Genomic DNA, 19036 nt, shown 5'->3' with positions numbered 1-19036 from the left:
TTCTTTCTTTCTTTCTTTCTTTCTTTCTTTCTTTCTTTCTTTCTTTCCTTCCTTCCCTCATTCCTTCCTTCCTTTTTTTTTTAATGCAAATGACTCCTTCTGCATCTGCCTGTAGTCTCCTAATGACAGAAAGAGTGAGAGTTAGTGGCAGGATCCAGAAAGACAGGAGAAATCTCACTTTAGTGGAAGGTCTCCTTGTAGAAAATGCTACTTAGACATGTGTGCTCTATCATATGGACTATAAAACCCAAAAATAGGAACTGAAAGTGGACCCTCAGACATCTTTTGTAGTACTCAATCTCTGCTCATACGACCATGGAGAAACTAACCCTATGTGCAAAATGAAGGGAAGAATCAAGGTAGTCATCTGGATTTACACCCCCTACCCCCATCATTTCTCTGGCAAAACTTTTTTGCTTGTTTTAATAGAAGTATCCAGAGACATTTGCTTCAACTCTCCATTTCAGTTTTCATGTGGAGAGAGAAACTGATGTCTGAACTAATGTTTTACTTAGTTTAAGTGATGGGAAGAGCCGAATTAATCTTATCAATGGGCAACTTAAAAGTTTTCTTTTGGAACTGAGTCATAAGCTTATCCAGGGAATGCAGAGCAGGAGTTTCTTCTGAATAACAGAGCATGCATTTGGGCTGAGTTTCATCTCTTCTCTTCCCTTTCTTGACCTACACCTCCCACCCAAGAATTTTAGCTGCAAGATAGTCAGAGGACTTTCAGCTCTGATTCTTCTCTCTCTCTCTCTCTCTCTCTCTCTCTCTCTCTCTCTCTCTCACACACACACACACACACACACACACACACACACACATTTCTTATGTAGATAGAAACATCCCCTACAGAATGCTTAAATTTATTTTCAGTTCCTTAATTTGCAATACAAAGTTGTTGTTGGGCAGGGTCATGAGGCGTCAGAGGGAAGGTTATACTTTCAATTGCAGTAGTTTTGAGATGTAAAACTAGAGCAAAAACATTACTGTCCTAAATCAAAGACTTAAACAAAACAGAAAGCTGCAAAGCAAAGAGAGGCTGCCAAGAGGAGAGGCAAGATAGGAAGGCAATGTGGCATGATAAGAAATATGCTGGGTTTGGAGTCTGAAGACCAGGATTAAAATTCTAGCTCGGGCCACTTACTTCCTGGGTAACCCTGGGGCAGGTCACTTATATCTTCTTTGAGCCTTGGTTTTAGCATCAGAAAATGGTGGGACTGGACTAGAGCCTCTTTACACTTGAAATCTTTGCTCCTAAATATGCGGAAATTGTCATAAATGGCAAAAATAGGAGAGTGGACACATGGAATGCAGTGAGGAAAATGTGAAGGTTAAAAGTAGGAGATTCTAAAGTACAATCTGACCAGCAATCAGGATGCCTGTCCAAAGCTGAACCACAGCCATGCTCTGAAGGTAGTAATTCATGCACACACATGCTTATCATTCAAATATTGGTTTGGTTACTATGGTCTACTGAGCAATTTCTCCCCACCTGCTGAATGAATTGAGTTTCTGTGTTAAAAACAAAAGGCCTGTGATAGTCATGAGAAAATGGAAGAAATGTCAGAATAGTGTGTGCCAGGGCACAGCTTCTCCTTCTTGGTATCCAAGGATCAACACATTGTATGTTTACTTCGTTATTGTTTTAAACCAAGAAAATATCCCATAGAAATGTCACCAAAATGTCATCAATATGAGATTTAGAGGGGAAAAAAATCCAACCTAAAGTCCATTGGAAAGGGAACTAGTGAAAGAGGTCTAGCATTGGTAAGAAACACACACACACACACACACACACACACACACACACACACACAAGTTTTGCAGCTAGTCCAGTAAATCTTAAACTTGCCTTAAAGGACAGCAATGCTATTTCTGTCAAATTCCTTATAGTAGTTAAAACCTGTGTCACAATAATAATCAAGTCGGGAAAGCCAATCAAATACAATATATTAAACAGGAATCATTTACTTGGACTAATATCTCTTATATCAGGGGTGCTTCGAGAGTAACAAAGTAATTTGTAAGGAAAAGGCTGGTGGACTACAAGGCCCATCCTCTGAATAACAGATAATCACTCCAATTAGAGGGAACAAATTCAGTCTAACACTTGTATTCTACAGATGAAGAAACTGAGGTTCAGGGAAGTTAAGTGATTTGTTCAAGGTCACATAACTCATCAGTGGCAGAGTGAACAGAACTCGCCTCTCATCTCCATATCCACGGACCTTGGCTCTCTTTCCTGCCACCTTTAGGGGAGGCAGGACAGCATGAGAAGAGCTGGGTACTCCACACCTGCTATCATCCTCCCTGGGATGGGGATGGCCTCCAAAGAGAGCACTTAGGGGTCTGAGCAGCAATGGTAAGTAGCTGCCTCTGACCCAGCCAAAGGATCAGACGTGACTAGAGGCAAACATTAATTACTATGCTCCAGGGGTTGAGGGATTGGGAGAGGTAAAAGGCTTAAAAGGTTTAGTGACTGAGAAGGCAGGTCTAGTCAACACTCAAATGCCTATTGCCACTGTAGACAAAAACAGAAATAATTAAAAGTAAATCCTTGTACTAGAGTACTTGTAAATGCTAATAGATAATAATAATTAATAATAATAATAATGATTATAATAATGATACTTTTTAAACCACTCCAAATTGCATATCACAAACACACACATTGTGAGGAGGGACTTTTTTTTTGTCATTTGAAATGAGTCACTATCTTCCCTGTGAGTCTACAGCTTATTCCAAAAAGGGATGAGAGAGAGCCCGCAGGGAACAAGGAGTCTTAACCATGCCTGCTTTCCGCTCAGATTATCCACTTTCCAGATACAAATGGTTATGCTTGGGTTCTACAACAAGGCCTTGGAAACAGAACGACAATGGGAGGATTATCCGAGACACCTGATGCACAAGATTTGTAACAAAAGTCTGTGGTTTCTCTGTAAATTGCTAATCTGAAATAGACACAACAAAGCGTCCACAGCTTCAACTTCAAATGGTTTAAACAAAAATAGAAAGAGCCATGAACGGTGTCCTTATCGCTGTCCAAATCTGATGTAAACAATGTTCATAGAAATTGGGTCTGTTAAGAAAGTTTATCCAATATATCTGGATAGCAATAAAAACCGTTTCCTAGGAAACTGTAAAATCCTGTACCATGCAGCACAACCCAATTAAGAGAAAAGTTAGGTTGATTTCTATATTCAAGGTACAACTTTACACGTCTTTTCTCTTAACTCCTGTGATAATGTACAAGTAAAGTGGGAATGAAAATTAGCCATTTCTGGTTGGGTTTTTTTTTCTCTTTCTCTCTCTCTCTTCCTTTCACTGAAATCTCCCTGTGAAGCTCCTTGATCTGGTCTGGCTTGTATTTCTCAGTCATAGCCTGCAGGCCAGCCCTCAGATTCCCTGTGCATTTTCCTCCTTCCTCTTCAGTTCCAGGCTGGTTTAATACTGCCCTTCTGCTGCCAAAGACACCACTGTTTCATGTCTTCCCATTTCTTCCAAGACTGCTGCCAGCATGCTTAGGTTCCCATCTGGGAAGTTCTGAGCTTCCCAGAGATCCAGGATAACTCCAGTAGGACTTGATTTTGTTGCAAAATAGTTCAAGTATCTGTAATAGAGAACAGTAAAACATGCTGAATGGTAAAACGTACAGGTCGGCTATCCAACTGCATTCTGACCTGCATATGTTACCTCACTGGCCTTATAAGTATCCAGGTTATATCTGAGAAAGCACAATCACCCAGCTGTGCCCACTTTCTCCATAACTACAGGCTGAACTTTATTGGATCAGCACCAGCCAAAAACTGTGATTTAGAAACAGGTTCCATCTCAGCCCTCAGTAAGTCACTTTCAGAGACAAGAATGACTGTGGTCAAGACCTTAGATGGAAGCATTTAAGTTTTCTTCCTAGCGTTATACTGGGGTTATACTGGAGAGTGGGGAGGAGGCAGTCCTTTAAGCATGCATAGATTTTCCCTACTTGGTTTTATCCAATTAGAAAATGTTTTGTCATCACACGGTACCAGCAACAAAAAAAAAAAAAAAAAAAAAAGGGAAAGCCCTGAAGAAATGGGTAACCTTTGATGGCCCATCTTGGTTGCAGGAAAAAGGAAACTGGAGTTTGTGTCAGAAGCATCTGTCCAACAGTTCAACTGTAGGATTGTGGGCAAATTATTCACTTTTCTTCATATGAAAAATTAGCATACTACAGTTACTACAGTGGCACTTCTTACCTCACAGGATTAGTATAAAACTAGATATAGGGACTAAACCTGGGATTTCACTAGTGAAGGAACCTTCCAGTGAACAGCAACTTCTCTGAAAATCAGAGAGCTGTCCAGAGTGCTGAGAAGCTAAGGGACTTGTCCAAGATCACAAAGCCAGGGCGTATCAGAGGCAGGACCTGAGTCAAGGTGTTTCTGGCTTTGAGGTCAGTTTTCTATTCATTGTCTATGTGTTGCAATACTAATACTTTGTAAATTATAATAAAATTATAAAATTATAAAATGTTATTGTATAACAATAAGTATTATTATATAACAATGAGTATTATTATGATGATGAAACATAAGGACTTACCCAACACTGCTTTGATCAATGGCTAAAACTGGAGACTAATTCCCCTACCCCCTCTGTCATGGCTCTAGGCATATTTGCCCAGGGCAAGAAAACACACATCCCCTTTCTACACTATAACAGAGTGCAATGAATTGAATATAACAAAATACAATATAATCCATGTTTATCAAGAACATTTTCACACTATGTACCAAGATAAATATAATGTTTAGAGAAGCTATGGCCATTGATTTCAAGGAGAGCAGGCTACTAAGGCAGTAAAGCACCAATGAAGATAATTGTATAAAACAATATTACATGATACATACACTACAAAGCAAAATGCTATGTGAGATTATTAAATGGGGAAGGATTTGGGAAGGGAAGTCTGTCACTTAGCCAATAAACATTTATTAAGTACCTACTGGGTGCCAGGCACTGTGCTAAGTACTGAGAATTAAAAAAAAAAACAAGGCAAAAGACAATCCTTGCCCTCAAGGAGCTTGCGATCTATTGCAAGAGACAATAAGCGAATAAATAGACAGGATAAAGAGGAAATCATTAAAAGAGAGAAAGAACTGGAATTAATAGTGGACAGGAAAGGCTTCTTTTAGAAGAAGAGATATTAATTGGGGCTTAAAGGAAGCCAGGGAAGCCAAGAGGTGGAGATAAGGAGGAAGAGTATTCCAGGAATGGGGGACTGCCAGAGAAAATGCCTGGAGCTGAGAGATAGAGGGTCTTCTTCCTGGAACAGAAAGGAAGCCAGTGTCACTGAATTGAAGGATATGTGTTGGGGATTAAGGTATAAGAAGACTGGAAAGGTAGAAGGGGGATAGGTTAAGAAGGGCTTTGAATGTCAATCAGGATTTTGTATTTAATTCTGGAGGTGATAGAGAGCCATTGAAGTTTATTGAGTAGGGGAGTGACATGGTCAGACCTAAGCTTTAGAAAAATCACTTCAATTGCTGAAGGAGCATGGATTGTAGTGGGGAGAGACCTGAGGCAGGCACACTCACCAGTAGGCTATTGCAGTAGTCCAGGTGTGAGGTAATAAGAGCCTGAACTAGAATGGTGGTGGTTTCAGAGGAGAGAAGAAGGTATATTTGAGAGATGCTGCAAAGGTGAATCAACAGCCTTTGGCAACAGATTGACTATGGGGTGTATGAGACAGTGAGGAGGCAAGGATGATTTGTGAGCCTGACCAAAAGGGTGATGTTGACTCCAACAATAATAGGAAAAACATGAGGATGTCTACCTGACATCCAATATGAGATGTCTGAAAGGCAGTTGGAGCATGAACGAATGGTTGCGCCTACCTATCCAGCTTCAGTTTGTGGGCTAGCATCCTCCAGTCATGACCTCTGGTCTGAGGGGCATCAAGGCTGCTGCAGAGCTTCTGCCGAATAGGGAGAGGGATACTGAAAGCATTGGGTCCTGTGATGGTGGTGATGGTACTTGCTGGGTCCAGAAGGGGAAAATCGATGCCAGTGGGTTCCTGTATTTCAGTAGAGAAAACAACACAGTCATTGTTATTGGCAAAACAAAGGGCAATCAATATTTAATCAATGCATTAAATGAGTATAAATGTAAAGTTCTACACTTAGGTTCAAAAAATAAATGACACAAGAACAGGATATGAAAAGTTTGGTTGGTTTGAGGGGACTAGTAGGGAAGGTTAAATTAATTTAATATTAGGCTGTATTAATAGAGACATAATGTCCAGAGAGGGAAGGAATAGTTTCATGTATTTGTTCTGGTCACACTACAACTGGAATGTTTTCAATTATAGGCAACACATTTTAGAAATAATACTGACAAACCGGAAAGTGTCCCGAGGATGATAAATGACAATGGAGAGGAGACTAAAGACCAGGCAGACATCAGCTGAAGAAAGTAGGAAGTTTAGTGAGAAGAATAGAAGGTGTGAGGTGGGGACATGATAGCCAGAGGCAGACATGGGGAAGGCTGTCTGTCATGTAGTGGTGGTATTAGACTGTTCTCCTTGAAAACAGGCTTCAGGAGCAATGAGTGGAAATTGTAGAAGGGTCAGTTTAAGTTAAGGTAAGAAAATGATTTTGAACAATTAGCATCAGTGTGGATCACTGGAGATCTTCAAGCAGAAAGTGAATTATCACCTGTGAGGAATATTGTAGGAAATTACTACCAATTTGGACCAGATGACCTTGGCCTCTAATTCTGTGTCCCTAGGATGTGTTTTCCTGAGGAAAGCAAATAATGAAAGATAATCACCTAGCATTTAGTAAGTGGCTGCTATGTTCAAGACCCAGGGCTAAGCACTATTATTCTCTTTAGTCAGAAATTGGCTTAAGACTTGGGTTCAAATCTTGCTGCTGACAAAATACTGAGTGACTGTGGGCAAGTCACTCACACTCTCAGTGTTCTTTATTCTAATCTCTAAGACTATAATTTCACAGAGAAAGTGCTGGCCTGCCTTGTTAGAAAGAATTGCCTCATCTGGGAGCTCCCTATGTCAATGAAATCACAGATCCAGTCCTTCTACTTAAGTCATCAGAAATACAGTTATTTCTTCCACATAACGGCTTTCCCCATTGTGGTTTTGATATATCACGGATTGGTATAAGAAATTAAATAGGAGTTGTGGGGGAGTTTTGAGGAAGCTGCAGATGACACGTGAAGGCCAGTAGACAACATAGAAAAAGCTTAGAAACTCAGAAATCCATAAAATATATGTATAATATTGTATATCATCAACATATTTTAACTTTTAATATCATAATAATTCAGACTTCTCCCCTGATGTGAAGGGAGGGCCAAAAATTTTTATGTGGATTTTCTAGATCATGGGAGTGCCATGCCCCTAACCCATGTGAGGTGAAAGGGATGTCTGTATTTGTGCAATAACTTTGCATAGTCTGTGGATTTATTGCTTCATATAGAAAATGATTCTAGATAGAAAGCACTGGAACAGTTCAAATACAGTTTTCTAATGTGGTCCTTCAGGAATGAGCAGGAAAAGAGTCAGACTTCAAAGGGAAGGACCAAGACAGCACCCTGAGAAAGAACAGGGCTGACATTTAACTGCTAGAAGTTGGATCTGTTGGAGAATGTCTGACGCAAAGGAGAAAGCCAGTGGGAAGTGGCAGGATGGGTCACCCCTTGTACCCCAACTTGGTGGCTGCTAAATGAGATACTTGACTTACTTTCCTGCCTCTTCCCTTCCCCCAGGTTCTTCCCCTTGCCTGGAAGGCTTTCCCACCTCACTTCCTCCTCTTAGAATCCCTGGCTTCCTTCCAAGCTCACTCCAGTTGCTACCTCTACCCGAGACCTTTGTGGTCCTTCCCTTCCTCAACTTTCTCCCACTTACAATGACTTTGGATTACTCTGGATTTATTTACTTTGGTACGAGTTGTATTCCCAACACCCCCAGATGCCCTGTAGAATGTAAGTTGCTTGAGAGCAGAGACTTCTTTGTTCTGGTCTTTGCGTCACTATCCCTAGCACTTAGCCCAGTGTCTTACACTTAGGACAATTGGGGAAGAGGGACTGGACTTGAGGTTTCTTTAGTATAGCAGACTTTCTGATAAGGAAACCCCATCTACCCATGCAAGTCATGACATTCTTTGAAACTTAGAATCTCTAATTGTTACCCAGAACACTGAGAGATTGGGACTTGCCCAGGGTCCCCCAACCAGTTTGTATCAAAGGTGAGACTTGACCCCAGGTCTTTTCAGCTCTCTATCAACTAAACCTGGCTGCCTATAATAGCAGGACAACCAGGAGGCACTTAATAATGTTTTACGAATTGGATTGAATGACAGGAACCATATGAGAAGGCAGCACATTGGAGGAGAAACAACACAGTATTTGGAGCTCGAAGGAATGAATGTCCATTTTAACTCTGCTACCGAATATATGTGTAACTTGGGGGTAAGTCACTTCTCTTTCTTCAAACTGAATTATTTTTTTCATCTGTAATGTTACTGGGGTAGATTAGATGACCAAAATCCTATATGACTAAAATTATATTAAAATAAGTTTGAAATTTTTTTTTGTCTTTGAGGAAGCAGAAAACATAGGAGACCTTCAAAAGGTGTCTTCTACCTGCAAATCTAGTTTCTACCAATGAAACCATACATTAATCCTTTAAGCAGAGTCAGTCCCCAAAAGAGCATCAATGAAAATTCTGACTCTCATCCGCAGGAGAAAACAGGAGCCAATCTAGTTATTACATTTATGTATCAAGAAGGCAAAAGCAAATGTTGTCTGAGAACTATTAAAGCAATATAAGAAAATCAATTGAATTGACTTTAAAGTGGGTAACCCCTGGGTGTTCAACATTAGTTGCTGGAGGAAAAACAAGAGAGATTCATGTCCAGCAGCAGAGAAACCTAGGGCACAATTAATGGTGTACTGCTAAGGATATTCTGTGAAACTCTCCCTGCCAACACCTTCAGAGCAGGTATAGACCAGCAAAAGCAGCCACCAAGGGCATCCTGATTTATTCCCTGTGGTGGGAATTGAAGGAGCCTGTGGGTCTGGTGTTGATTTTGCAAAACTGAGCTTCATTTGTAAAGCTTTAGCCAACACTCTGTTTTGCTGGTTATAGATTCATGCTGTGTAGTGGCCACTTTGCTGCATAGAGGGCAGTTTAGAGCAAAACTAATTTTTGTAATAATATTCAGAGCAGTGTTGGCCCTAGTCACAGTAGCCAGATTCTTGACCCAAAATCTGGCACATACTATGTCAAAGGACCATTTCGTGGGTATTTTGTTTGTTTGTTTTAAAGCTCCAACACAACCGGGATTTTAAGATTTTGACATATGTCAGAATCCTTACATGAGAGATCAGGAAAATATTGATACTAATGTACATTAGTCAATGTTTTATTCCTGAAAGGTTTCCTCATTTCACTGTTATTCCATTGATAATGATCTGCAGATCGCACCTCCTCTGCACTTTAGTAAAAAGTCATCATCTGATGGCCAATGTGGTGTTGAATCTCTCTATACTTAGCTAGCCTAGTTCTTGAATGGGGGGACATCTCCAGTCATCCTGATCTATATATTACCACTGGTCCCAGAGGGCTCCAAAGGAGGAAGTGAGACTGGTGACCTTGCACAGCTCTTCCTCACTTAAACCCAATTCATTTGCAAGTCATGGCACCATCTTCCTGATGTCGTGGTCCTCTTTGGGAACGAAGGACAAACAACAACATCAACAAGAACAACAAGTTCTTGAAGGGCAAATATAGGGTTTATCACAGAGCTTATACTCAAAGCCTTTTCATCCTGTAGGATCTATTAAAGTTTGCTCTACTGTCATAGACATATTGTCAAGAATCCAAGATCACTACCATAACATAATGAATGAATCAATGAATTCATTCATTCATTGAGTGGCTTGCATTTATATAGCACTCTAAGATTTACCCTCACTACATTCTCTATTATTATGCTCATTTTACATATGAGGAAACTGAGGCTGAGAGAGGTTAAGTGACTTGCCCAGGGACACACAGCTTAGAACGAAGATCTTCCTGATTCCAAGTCCAGTGCTCTATCCATTGTACCACCCATCTACCTCTTATTGAGCACCTAAGCTATGACAAAAGGTCAAGGACTTAGTTACACAGTTCCTGAGTAAGAGTAGAAAAAAAATCATAAGTCCATGCAAGTATAAGAGTTCAATTCTTATGGTATTTAGTTATACCAATATTAGTAGCAAGGCAGGGCATCCTTCCTGGCCTCAATAAGTGATACAGCAGTGGCTATTGATGGCACAAATACTTGAGTTTTATTAAAGATGGCCATTACTTCTTCCACTTATGTGGTAGGTAAAATTAGAGACTATCTAAATCCAGCACTTATTACAATAATTGTTTATGATTGTGGTTGTACCATCTGTCTTTGATGTTGTGCTTTCCCTAGATGAATATATAATTTTACATCCAATAAATATCCAACCAGATGTTATGGGTAATAGCTTTTATTCTCAAGACTCTGCAGAATCAGTAAATTTCTAGGGCCATCTCTACACTTGCCCTAAAGTTGTCCAGAAGAATTCATAGTCTTGGATATGACTGCTTGCTCTCCAGACCTTATGGGAATGATGAAAGCAGACAGAACAAGGACTGAAATGGAGGCAGCACAAAAGGTAAATATCATTTCATGTCCTCTAATTTTCCTCTAATGATCCTACATGGATAGGTGGATCAAATAAACAGCAGAGGCTGAAAGTGAAAAGGACACCAACATACAGACTTATTCTTATCTATGAGACCATGAAACTGACTATTGAACTCGAATTTGCCTGAGCACAGTCTTGACCCTCCAAAGTTGCTTCATTTATAGGGTATTAGAGCCACCAACTTACATTTATATATTGCCCCTTTTGCCCCAACTAGTTAAGAGCATTTGTATGGAATCGAATATGTATATATATATATATATGTATAGAGGCCAAAATCAACATGAGATTAGAAGAGATAACAAAAAGGAGAGGCCAGGGCATATGGATCAGAGAGTTCCATTTATAGCATTGTAGAGTTGGAAGGTCCTAAGGTTCGTTTCAAGACCTCGAGTCATGGTCATTTATTGAGACTCATTCTCTCTCTACAACTGTCATTGTAGAGACAAGCTCTCCAATGGACAAGCTGCCATCTAGGTTGGCTTGAAGACCTCCAAAGGCAAGGCTTTTGGTGGGGGTGGGGGGAGGGGACCACCACTTCCAGAAGAGGCCCTTTGGAAGAGCTCAAATCCTTAGGAAGTTTGTACTTTCGTCAATTTTAATTGTGTTTCTTTGCACCTTCACTAGTTACTCCTAGTTATACTCCTGGCATCTAAGAGAACAAGTCTAATCCCTCTTCCAGATGACCTCCTTTTAAATACATAAAGATAAGTAGAAGATTCTCTCCTCTCCCCTGCACCCCAGTCTTCTCTTCTCCAGGTTCAAGATTCTCAATTCCTTTACCTGATCTTTCTATGACAGTAACTTGAGGTCTTTCCCCACTCTGGTTGCCTTCTTTTGGATTCTTGCTAGCATATATTGATAAGCCTCCTAAAACCTGGTGTCCAGAACTGACCACAGTGCTTCAGACATGGGAGATTGCATTTGGAAAATTACATAGTGGTTTTAATACCTCCCCTCCCCCAGCTTCTCTGTGAGATAAAGGCCAATCTTTTTAACACTGGTAGTCTTCCAGTGATGTTATGTGACTATGAATCATGGGATATCATAGCCTATAAAGAATTAAAATTATAGGTGACCCAAAGGGCAATGGACAGATACATAGTAGATAATACAGATAAGCTACAATGAAAGATTATAGACTAGCATCAGCATGAGCAATTTCATCACAGTGATGTATGAATAGAAGAAGAAGCTGGACTAGTAACAAATTGGTAGTGATATGCCTCATCTCCTTTACTACTACTCATTTAATGTGAAGAAATCTATGTAAAGGAACCCTATATATTGCCTATACACCAGTGAGGGGCTTATGGGAAGACATGAACAAGAAGTGCATAGGGTAAGGAGATAGGCCTGAATAAGTTGCTATCTGCACTGTTGAATGGAAGGCTCAAATTAATGAGATCACATATTCAAAGAAGTAGTGGAAATTTTTCTAGAAAATGAAGGTCAGATGTTTTTTCTCTAGTGAATTCTTTTCATTCTTTCTTTCAGAGTAAAACAGCAGAATAAGTAGATTTGGTGACACATACAAAATGACACTGTTTAGTTCATACAGATGGTTTATGCTCTCATAGTTTGGTATAGAACCTAGCTGGTCTGACCATACTTCCTGAGTATTGGCAAAAGTTACCATTGCACAAGGTGCTCAGTCCTATGTGATATGGTGGAAAATGTCCTGTATTTGGAGGCAGGTTATCTTGTTTCAAAATCCAAGCCTGCTGCTTATTATACTTGTGAATTTAACCAAGTCATAGCCCCACAGACCACAGTTACATCATTTGTAAAATAAGAGTAGCATTGGCTAGATTATCTTTAACTTCCCTCCAAGAAAGTATTTCTATAACGATGTTTCACCTCTTTTGGATGCATGTGGAGCGGGGGGGGGGGGGGGCAGCGGCTGGAAGTCTTGCTAGGGAAATAGATTATTGAGACACCAGGGAGCAAAGGGGCTGCATGTGGACATACTAAATTTCCCTATGTCTCCCTCCTCCGGTCCACCATTCAATTTGGGCGTCAAGAACAGAGAGAGACACACACACCGCGGGGGAGACTAAAGCTTCTGTCTGCCATGTGGCCAGGCGACAGCTGGCTTTGGGAATGGGACTTCTTGGGTTGCCAACTTGAACTGGCATCACCCATCACCTGTGGTGATGGGGAGCAGAGGGAAGGAGAGTTGAGATCCAGGCCTGCAGCAGAGAAGCAAGCTGCCAACTAAGACTGTGAGGAACATGGCTGCCAAGGGGAATTCCAGAGTTTTGCGGTCTGCCAGCTATCATGGAACATGGAGGAGAAGTAAGCTAGGGATAGAAAGACCAATTTTTCTCTCTATAGTCTGTCCTATAGGTCTGTCCTTTCTCTCCCATAGGTTATCCTGGGTTAGAGTTCAGGAACCATATGCACACACACACACACGCACACACACACACACACAAACACATGGAAGCACACACACACACAATATATATTTCTTCCCTTATCATCCCACCCCCAAGTCCAAGGGCCTGAGGAGGATTTGCAGGAATTGATTGGATAGGATGTAGGCACTTGATTTACTTCTTTCCCCTTTTTTCTCTTCATAGAATATTTGGTTGAGATGAGTTAGGATATTTCCCAGATCATTGAATCCACCATTTTAGATTTGAGGAAATTTAGCCTCAGGGATATTAAATGACTAGACCAAAGTCACACAGTCAGTGAGTGTCTGAGGTGGGATTTGAACCCAGATTCTCTGGCTCCAGAGCCAGTGTTGTTTCTACTGTGCCAGAGTTTAAATGAATCATAGAACTGTTCCTATAACTTTTCAACAAATTGGACCATTATTTCATTCACCTCTAGATAAATACTGCATTCAGAACTAGTACCCATTATGACCGAGGAGTAATGTGGATCTTGGGGCAATAAAAGGGAAGATAGTATAAGAGTTTATGGACTAAGCATCCTCATTGAGTCTTTAGGAAGGTCTACATAAGTACATGGAAAAGGAGAAGGCTGGATAAACTCTGTTGAAACCAGTTGGCTGGTGTCCACTTGGTGGATAAATGACACATTATACTCCCTTGCTGGTTAATTAATTAACTCATTAATTGAGTGACAACCTGTTTGCTGTAGGTTTATGGAAATCAGGTTGGTTATGCCTGTGTGACAATAAGAGTTGGCTGGAACAACCACCAAGGACCCACACCACTGCTCTTCTAAGATGAACAGAAACCAAACTTTTTGGCACAATGGTGAAACCCAGGGCTTCCCAACTATCCATGCATAAAAGAAGTTAGTTATCCTTTTATTAACAAAAGTCTTGTCTCCTAGTAAAGATATCGGAGGCAGTAGCAAACATGGCAGCAGGGGTGGGAGCCGGGGAGAGCTGGCTCCAGCATGGCTTCACTGGCTCCCTCTACGGGTGTCATTCCATCTTTCTGAGCTTCAGTTCCCTCATCCATAAAAGAGAATCCTTTCTCCCTCACAGGTTGGTGATAAAGAAAAGGGCTTTCAAAACTTAAAACACCATAGAAATGCAAATAAATATAATAATAATTTTTATTTTCTATGAAATCATAATATGCCCAAGGTTGGCTCCGGCTCTTATAACTGTTTACATTTTTGTTATTTTCTGGAGTGCCTGGGGGGCTGTGTCAGAAGCGACAGGCAGGATCTTTCTCTTTCCTTCCTTTAACTCTAACTTCTTAGCTCCCATCTCTCCTCTCCTCTCTCCAATCTCATTGGGCCCTTTTCTAATTCCTTGTCTAGGGTTTTTTTTTTTTTTCTCAACATAGCGATCATGTCACTCCCCTTTAGGGTAGAAGGATCATACTGTTTAACAGCTATAGTTTCTATTGTCTTAAGTCCTCCAGGAAATGAGAGGCCAGGGGCAGAGATAAGCTCAAGTTTATATGCAAACAAGATGAAGGGGGGGCAGCGAGGGGGCACAGTGGACAGAGCACCAGCCCTGAATTCAGGAGGACCTGAGTTCAAATCTGGCCTCAGACACGTAACATTTACTAGCTGTGTGACCCCGGGCAAGTCACTTAACCCCATTGCCTAGCCAAAAAAAAAAAAAAAAAAGAGGAAGGGGTAAGGAACGCAGACGAGGGCTTGTACTGCATGGGAAGAACACACCACTTCTTGGGCTGTGGAGTAAAGGGCTGGACCCTCCAGCTGCAGGGCAGTAAGGTCCAGAGGTCTTTTGGTAGAAAGAGCCCCAGTCTAAAGTCCAAGACCTTTGACATAGATCTGGTACTCGCACTTGTTCCATGTGTCTGGGCTTGGACAAATCACTCCCCCTGTCTAAGTCTCAGTCATCTCATCTGTAAAGTAAGGTAGCTCTGGATATATGATCCTATGGATTTTTGTAATGTGGGATGGACATGTACGTAATTAAGTTTTATCAGGAAAAACCGGGGATAATGATACTGAGCTAATAAAACACAAACAGGAAAACCAAACCATCAGTTTGACTGTATGAAATGTTAATTGCATTCCCTTTTGTGAGTGACCTACCAAATGGTCTAATTACCTTGCAGCAAAACAGTGATAATACATGTCATCAAACGGGATCAAATTATGCTTGTTCTAAGTTGTATTTGATTATATTCTGTGTGTTCAGTCTCCCTAGTTCATTGTCCATGTGATGTAATTGTCTGCTCACTACTGGATGGTCCTGACTCAGCTCCAGAAACTAGTTGATGGCAAAGGGGCAATTATGGTGCAGGCTTTTATTTTATGGACTTTCAAATTCATCTTTCTCCTCTGGTGCACAGAATGGGCTCCACAGGAGAACAGCGGGGTGGACTTCTTTCCTGAGGCCAGCTCCAGTCACAAAAGATACCCATTTTCTATTTCTCTTGCCTCCTTGATTTTTTTTTTCTGTTTGACATGATTGAAGAAGACTCATGGAAGCCACAGGTGATACTGCCTGCCTGCTCCAGATATTCTAGGGCACTTCCTATTGACAACATAGCTCAGCCACCCCGAGTAGCTGCCGGTCTGCTTGCAGAGACCAGATTTTGTTGTTGAGGATGGAGAGGCGTGACTTTCCTACCAAAAGGCCAGAAGGAGACCCCAAAGCGGCCCCCATTTCATGGTGAGATGCTATGGGGGATGGCTCCCTGAGCCGTGTCTACTGACCATGGTCAGAGAACAATATTGTTCAAAGGAACATAGATCTGGAATTGGAAGGAATTTTGGAGGTCATCTTGTTCAACTCTCTCCTTTTACAGATGAATAAATATGTAGGCCAAGGGATTTGCTCACAGTTACTATTCAGGGAATCCACTTCACAACTCATTTTGGTTAGACTTTGCCAAGTGAATTGTTGGAAGACTGGAGTCATCTGTTTCTTTTTATAAAGGATCTCAGGATTCACTTCAAGAAAAATGGGCTAGATGATCTCTAAGATCCCTCTACTTGTCTATGAAGAGCTGTAAACTATAGTAAAGACAGCACTATCCTGGGAATCTTGGCTTTAGAATTTTGTGTTCAGTCCACCTGCCAACTATCTGTGTGATCCTGGGCAAGAGTCCTGTTTAGGAGAAAAAAAGGGTGAGCACAGTTACCCTCCACTTGCTTGGCATTTATAGCATACATATAATTTAAACATGTTCCTAGAAGCTCCCGTGAACATTGGGATTTTGGAAATCCTAAAAGTCAGTTGTTTATGACATCATAGCTACATGGACTACTCTTCTATAAATCCCCAGATTGCATTCAAATAACTCATACAATGCTTAGATTCAAACCACTGACCCAGAAGCAAAAAGCAGTGCCCCACATGATCCCCCTGAGTCATCTAGAGTTTGACCTTTTTTTCCCTTCCTTTAAATTTGTTTGCCCACTTTCCTTGGATAAAAAGTCACTTGTATTTCTGAACAGCTGCTTTATCTGGAGGGAAGTCTCTGTGTCAAGGCTGCAAAAGAAATAGTGTTCTTTATATACTAATGCGAGAAAGATAATTCTTAAGTTATGACCATACTAGTCAAAGCTGCCTTTTCTCTATGAAGAGGTGGAGAGAGGGTGATGAGGGGGAGGGCTGAAGGCCTTTCATTTGTTGCTGCATCTGATCCACCTTTTCATCTGGCAGCAAATGAGCACCCCTAACAGAAAGCATGCATCAAAAGGATCACTCTCTTCCCCCTCCGAAATTATGCAGCTTTTGTTGTCTTTGGTGCTGGGTGGTTATTGAACTTTGCAGACCTGCTGGGCTCAAAGAGTGAAAACACCATCCAAAGTCAGCGGGGTGGTACTGTGTGCCTCAGAGATATGGCTTGTGCAACAGAAGCCACTGGCGGTTGCTATGGCATTGTGACACCAAGATCATTCCTTATGAATGTCACTAGGGGCTGTGACTAAAGTGGTTTATGAGTCAAAAGGCTCATGGAACTCCACAAGGAAAAGATGACCGCACCTCAATGGAATATGGGAAAGGGACTGAGGGAGATAAGTCTTTAAATGTGAGATAGAAAGGAAGACAAGATGAGCAAACTAACATGTCATTAGTCACTGTGTGTAGGGCAGAGAAACCATGGTTCTTTTCAATTGTCTATGTAGTGCTGCTGAAATTGTCTAATGTGGCGATCACAGGCTCACTTAGTGGCATAGAAATGAGGTCTCTAAGAGCCCCAAAGTTTTAAGCACTGAATCTACTTTCTGTTCATTAACTTTGTAAAGGTTACAAAGTTTTAGATTATGGGTTTTGGAGCCGAATTAAAATGCGGCAAGCCACTCCTCATCTTTTTCTTCCTTCTCATAAAGGAAGCTTTGTTGGCTACTGAGAAATAGTTGTTTATTCAAGGTAAATGAACAAAATGCCAAGCAAAGTGTGGGAAGATGTCAGTAAAGAGAAACTGAGAGGAATTTCCTGCTCACAAGGAAAAACATGCATAGATTTTACATCTATCATTGGAGCACCCATCCCCAGAGGAGAAGAGAGACAGAGAGATGGTCCCCTCTCTCCAGACTGCCCCTTTCTCTCCTGTAAACTAGGGTGAGAGGTGGCGATTGTCCTGTTTACCTCTGACACTGTACAGGAGAGCTGGACGATCTGGCCTTCTCCCTCTACCTGGCGCACGCAGAGCTTACAAACTAACTCCACTGTGGTCAGGCTGAATCTTTCCAAGGTGAAGGTACAATGGAGATTTCTTTGACAACCGCTCCAGATATGGTAAAAAGGAATTTCCTATAGGACAAACAAATGAGATGAAATGAAATGAAACTTTCCAAAAGCTAAAAAATGAAATTGTTTCAAAAAATCCATCAAGAAATAGCTTAGTAATGACAAAGTAACTTGCATTTCTATAGAAGTGGAAGACAGGGTTTATTAAAAGACATTTTGATAGGACAGGGAGGTGGGAGTAAGCTTAAAAGGGGGATAGATAGAGACAAGATGTGTGTTGATTTCCTCATTTAGCTCCTGATTGAGGAAGCTCATTCTGCCAATGCAGGTCAGCACCTTCTCCTTATGTTAGAGTACTTGCCTATACTCATGCAGCCAGGATGTGTCAGAGAAAGGAATGGAAATATCTTCTGACTTTGAGGCTAGCTCTCTACAGGGCCTCTAAACTTAACATATAATATATAGATTCAGTATACTTTCACACATTATCTTCATCTTTCATAGGATAGGTGCTTAATAGAAACTCACTATAACCTTACAGCAAAAGGTGCCGCTGATAAAATAGTATTGACAAGGCCCCAGAACAGGACTTTTCCTAGAAAAACAAATAGGCCCTAATGAAAACACAAAAAAAAACCACACCATCTAAATTACAGTTAGAAAAACACCTTGTTTTTTCTCTAAGAAGTGACACATTGGGCTGATTTATAGAACTGTAGTATCTCTGAGACTGTAAGTCACAGAGGAGGTGCTGATCTCCACAGATTCCTTTTCAGATGTTCCCTACACTAATGAAATTGCAGATCTAGTCCAGGGTTTCTTAATCAATGAAATAGGACATTGGCCCAAATCTAAGGGAGGGATCTGTTGGATTTCATTGTGCTGGATGTAAAGTAAGAAGTCTCAGGAGAGCTGAGACAGGAGAAAGGACAGTAGTTCAATCAGACAGATTGAAAAAAAAAAGCATGGTCATATTTAGGCAAATGAAATAAGAAAAATGAAGCATTTGTGCACTTTCTCCCATTATATTTGTTACTGTTTTGAGTATGCAAATGAACCAAAAAGGTGACTTACATATATGTGCACATATACATATACACACATGTATGTATATGCATATATACATATACACATCGATATAGATATATACATACACATATACACACACACACATACACACACATGTATCTGTAG

At 40.9% G+C, this 19036-nt stretch overlaps 1 protein-coding gene across 1 annotated transcript in view; it reads right to left on the bottom strand.

Moving 5' to 3' along the window:
* Nucleotides 1–3447: 3447 nt before the first annotated feature.
* Nucleotides 3448–19036, bottom strand: part of UNC5C (unc-5 netrin receptor C) — a 391452-nt gene continuing 375863 nt past the window's right edge. Inside the window, exons 14-16 of the mRNA XM_027837574.1 lie at nucleotides 17741–17905; nucleotides 5880–6058; nucleotides 3448–3613 (exon numbers count right to left, since the gene is read on the bottom strand). Of these exons, the coding sequence (XP_027693375.1) occupies nucleotides 3448–3613; nucleotides 5880–6058; nucleotides 17741–17905 (510 nt within the window). The remainder of the gene's footprint in view (nucleotides 3614–5879; nucleotides 6059–17740; nucleotides 17906–19036) is intronic.

Source organism: Vombatus ursinus, unplaced genomic scaffold (assembly GCF_900497805.2).
Source record: "Vombatus ursinus unplaced genomic scaffold, bare-nosed wombat genome assembly UNPS02014821.1, whole genome shotgun sequence".
In the NCBI taxonomy this organism is placed as follows: Eukaryota; Metazoa; Chordata; class Mammalia; order Diprotodontia; family Vombatidae; genus Vombatus; species Vombatus ursinus.
This window is presented reverse-complemented; position numbering and strand designations above follow the sequence as displayed.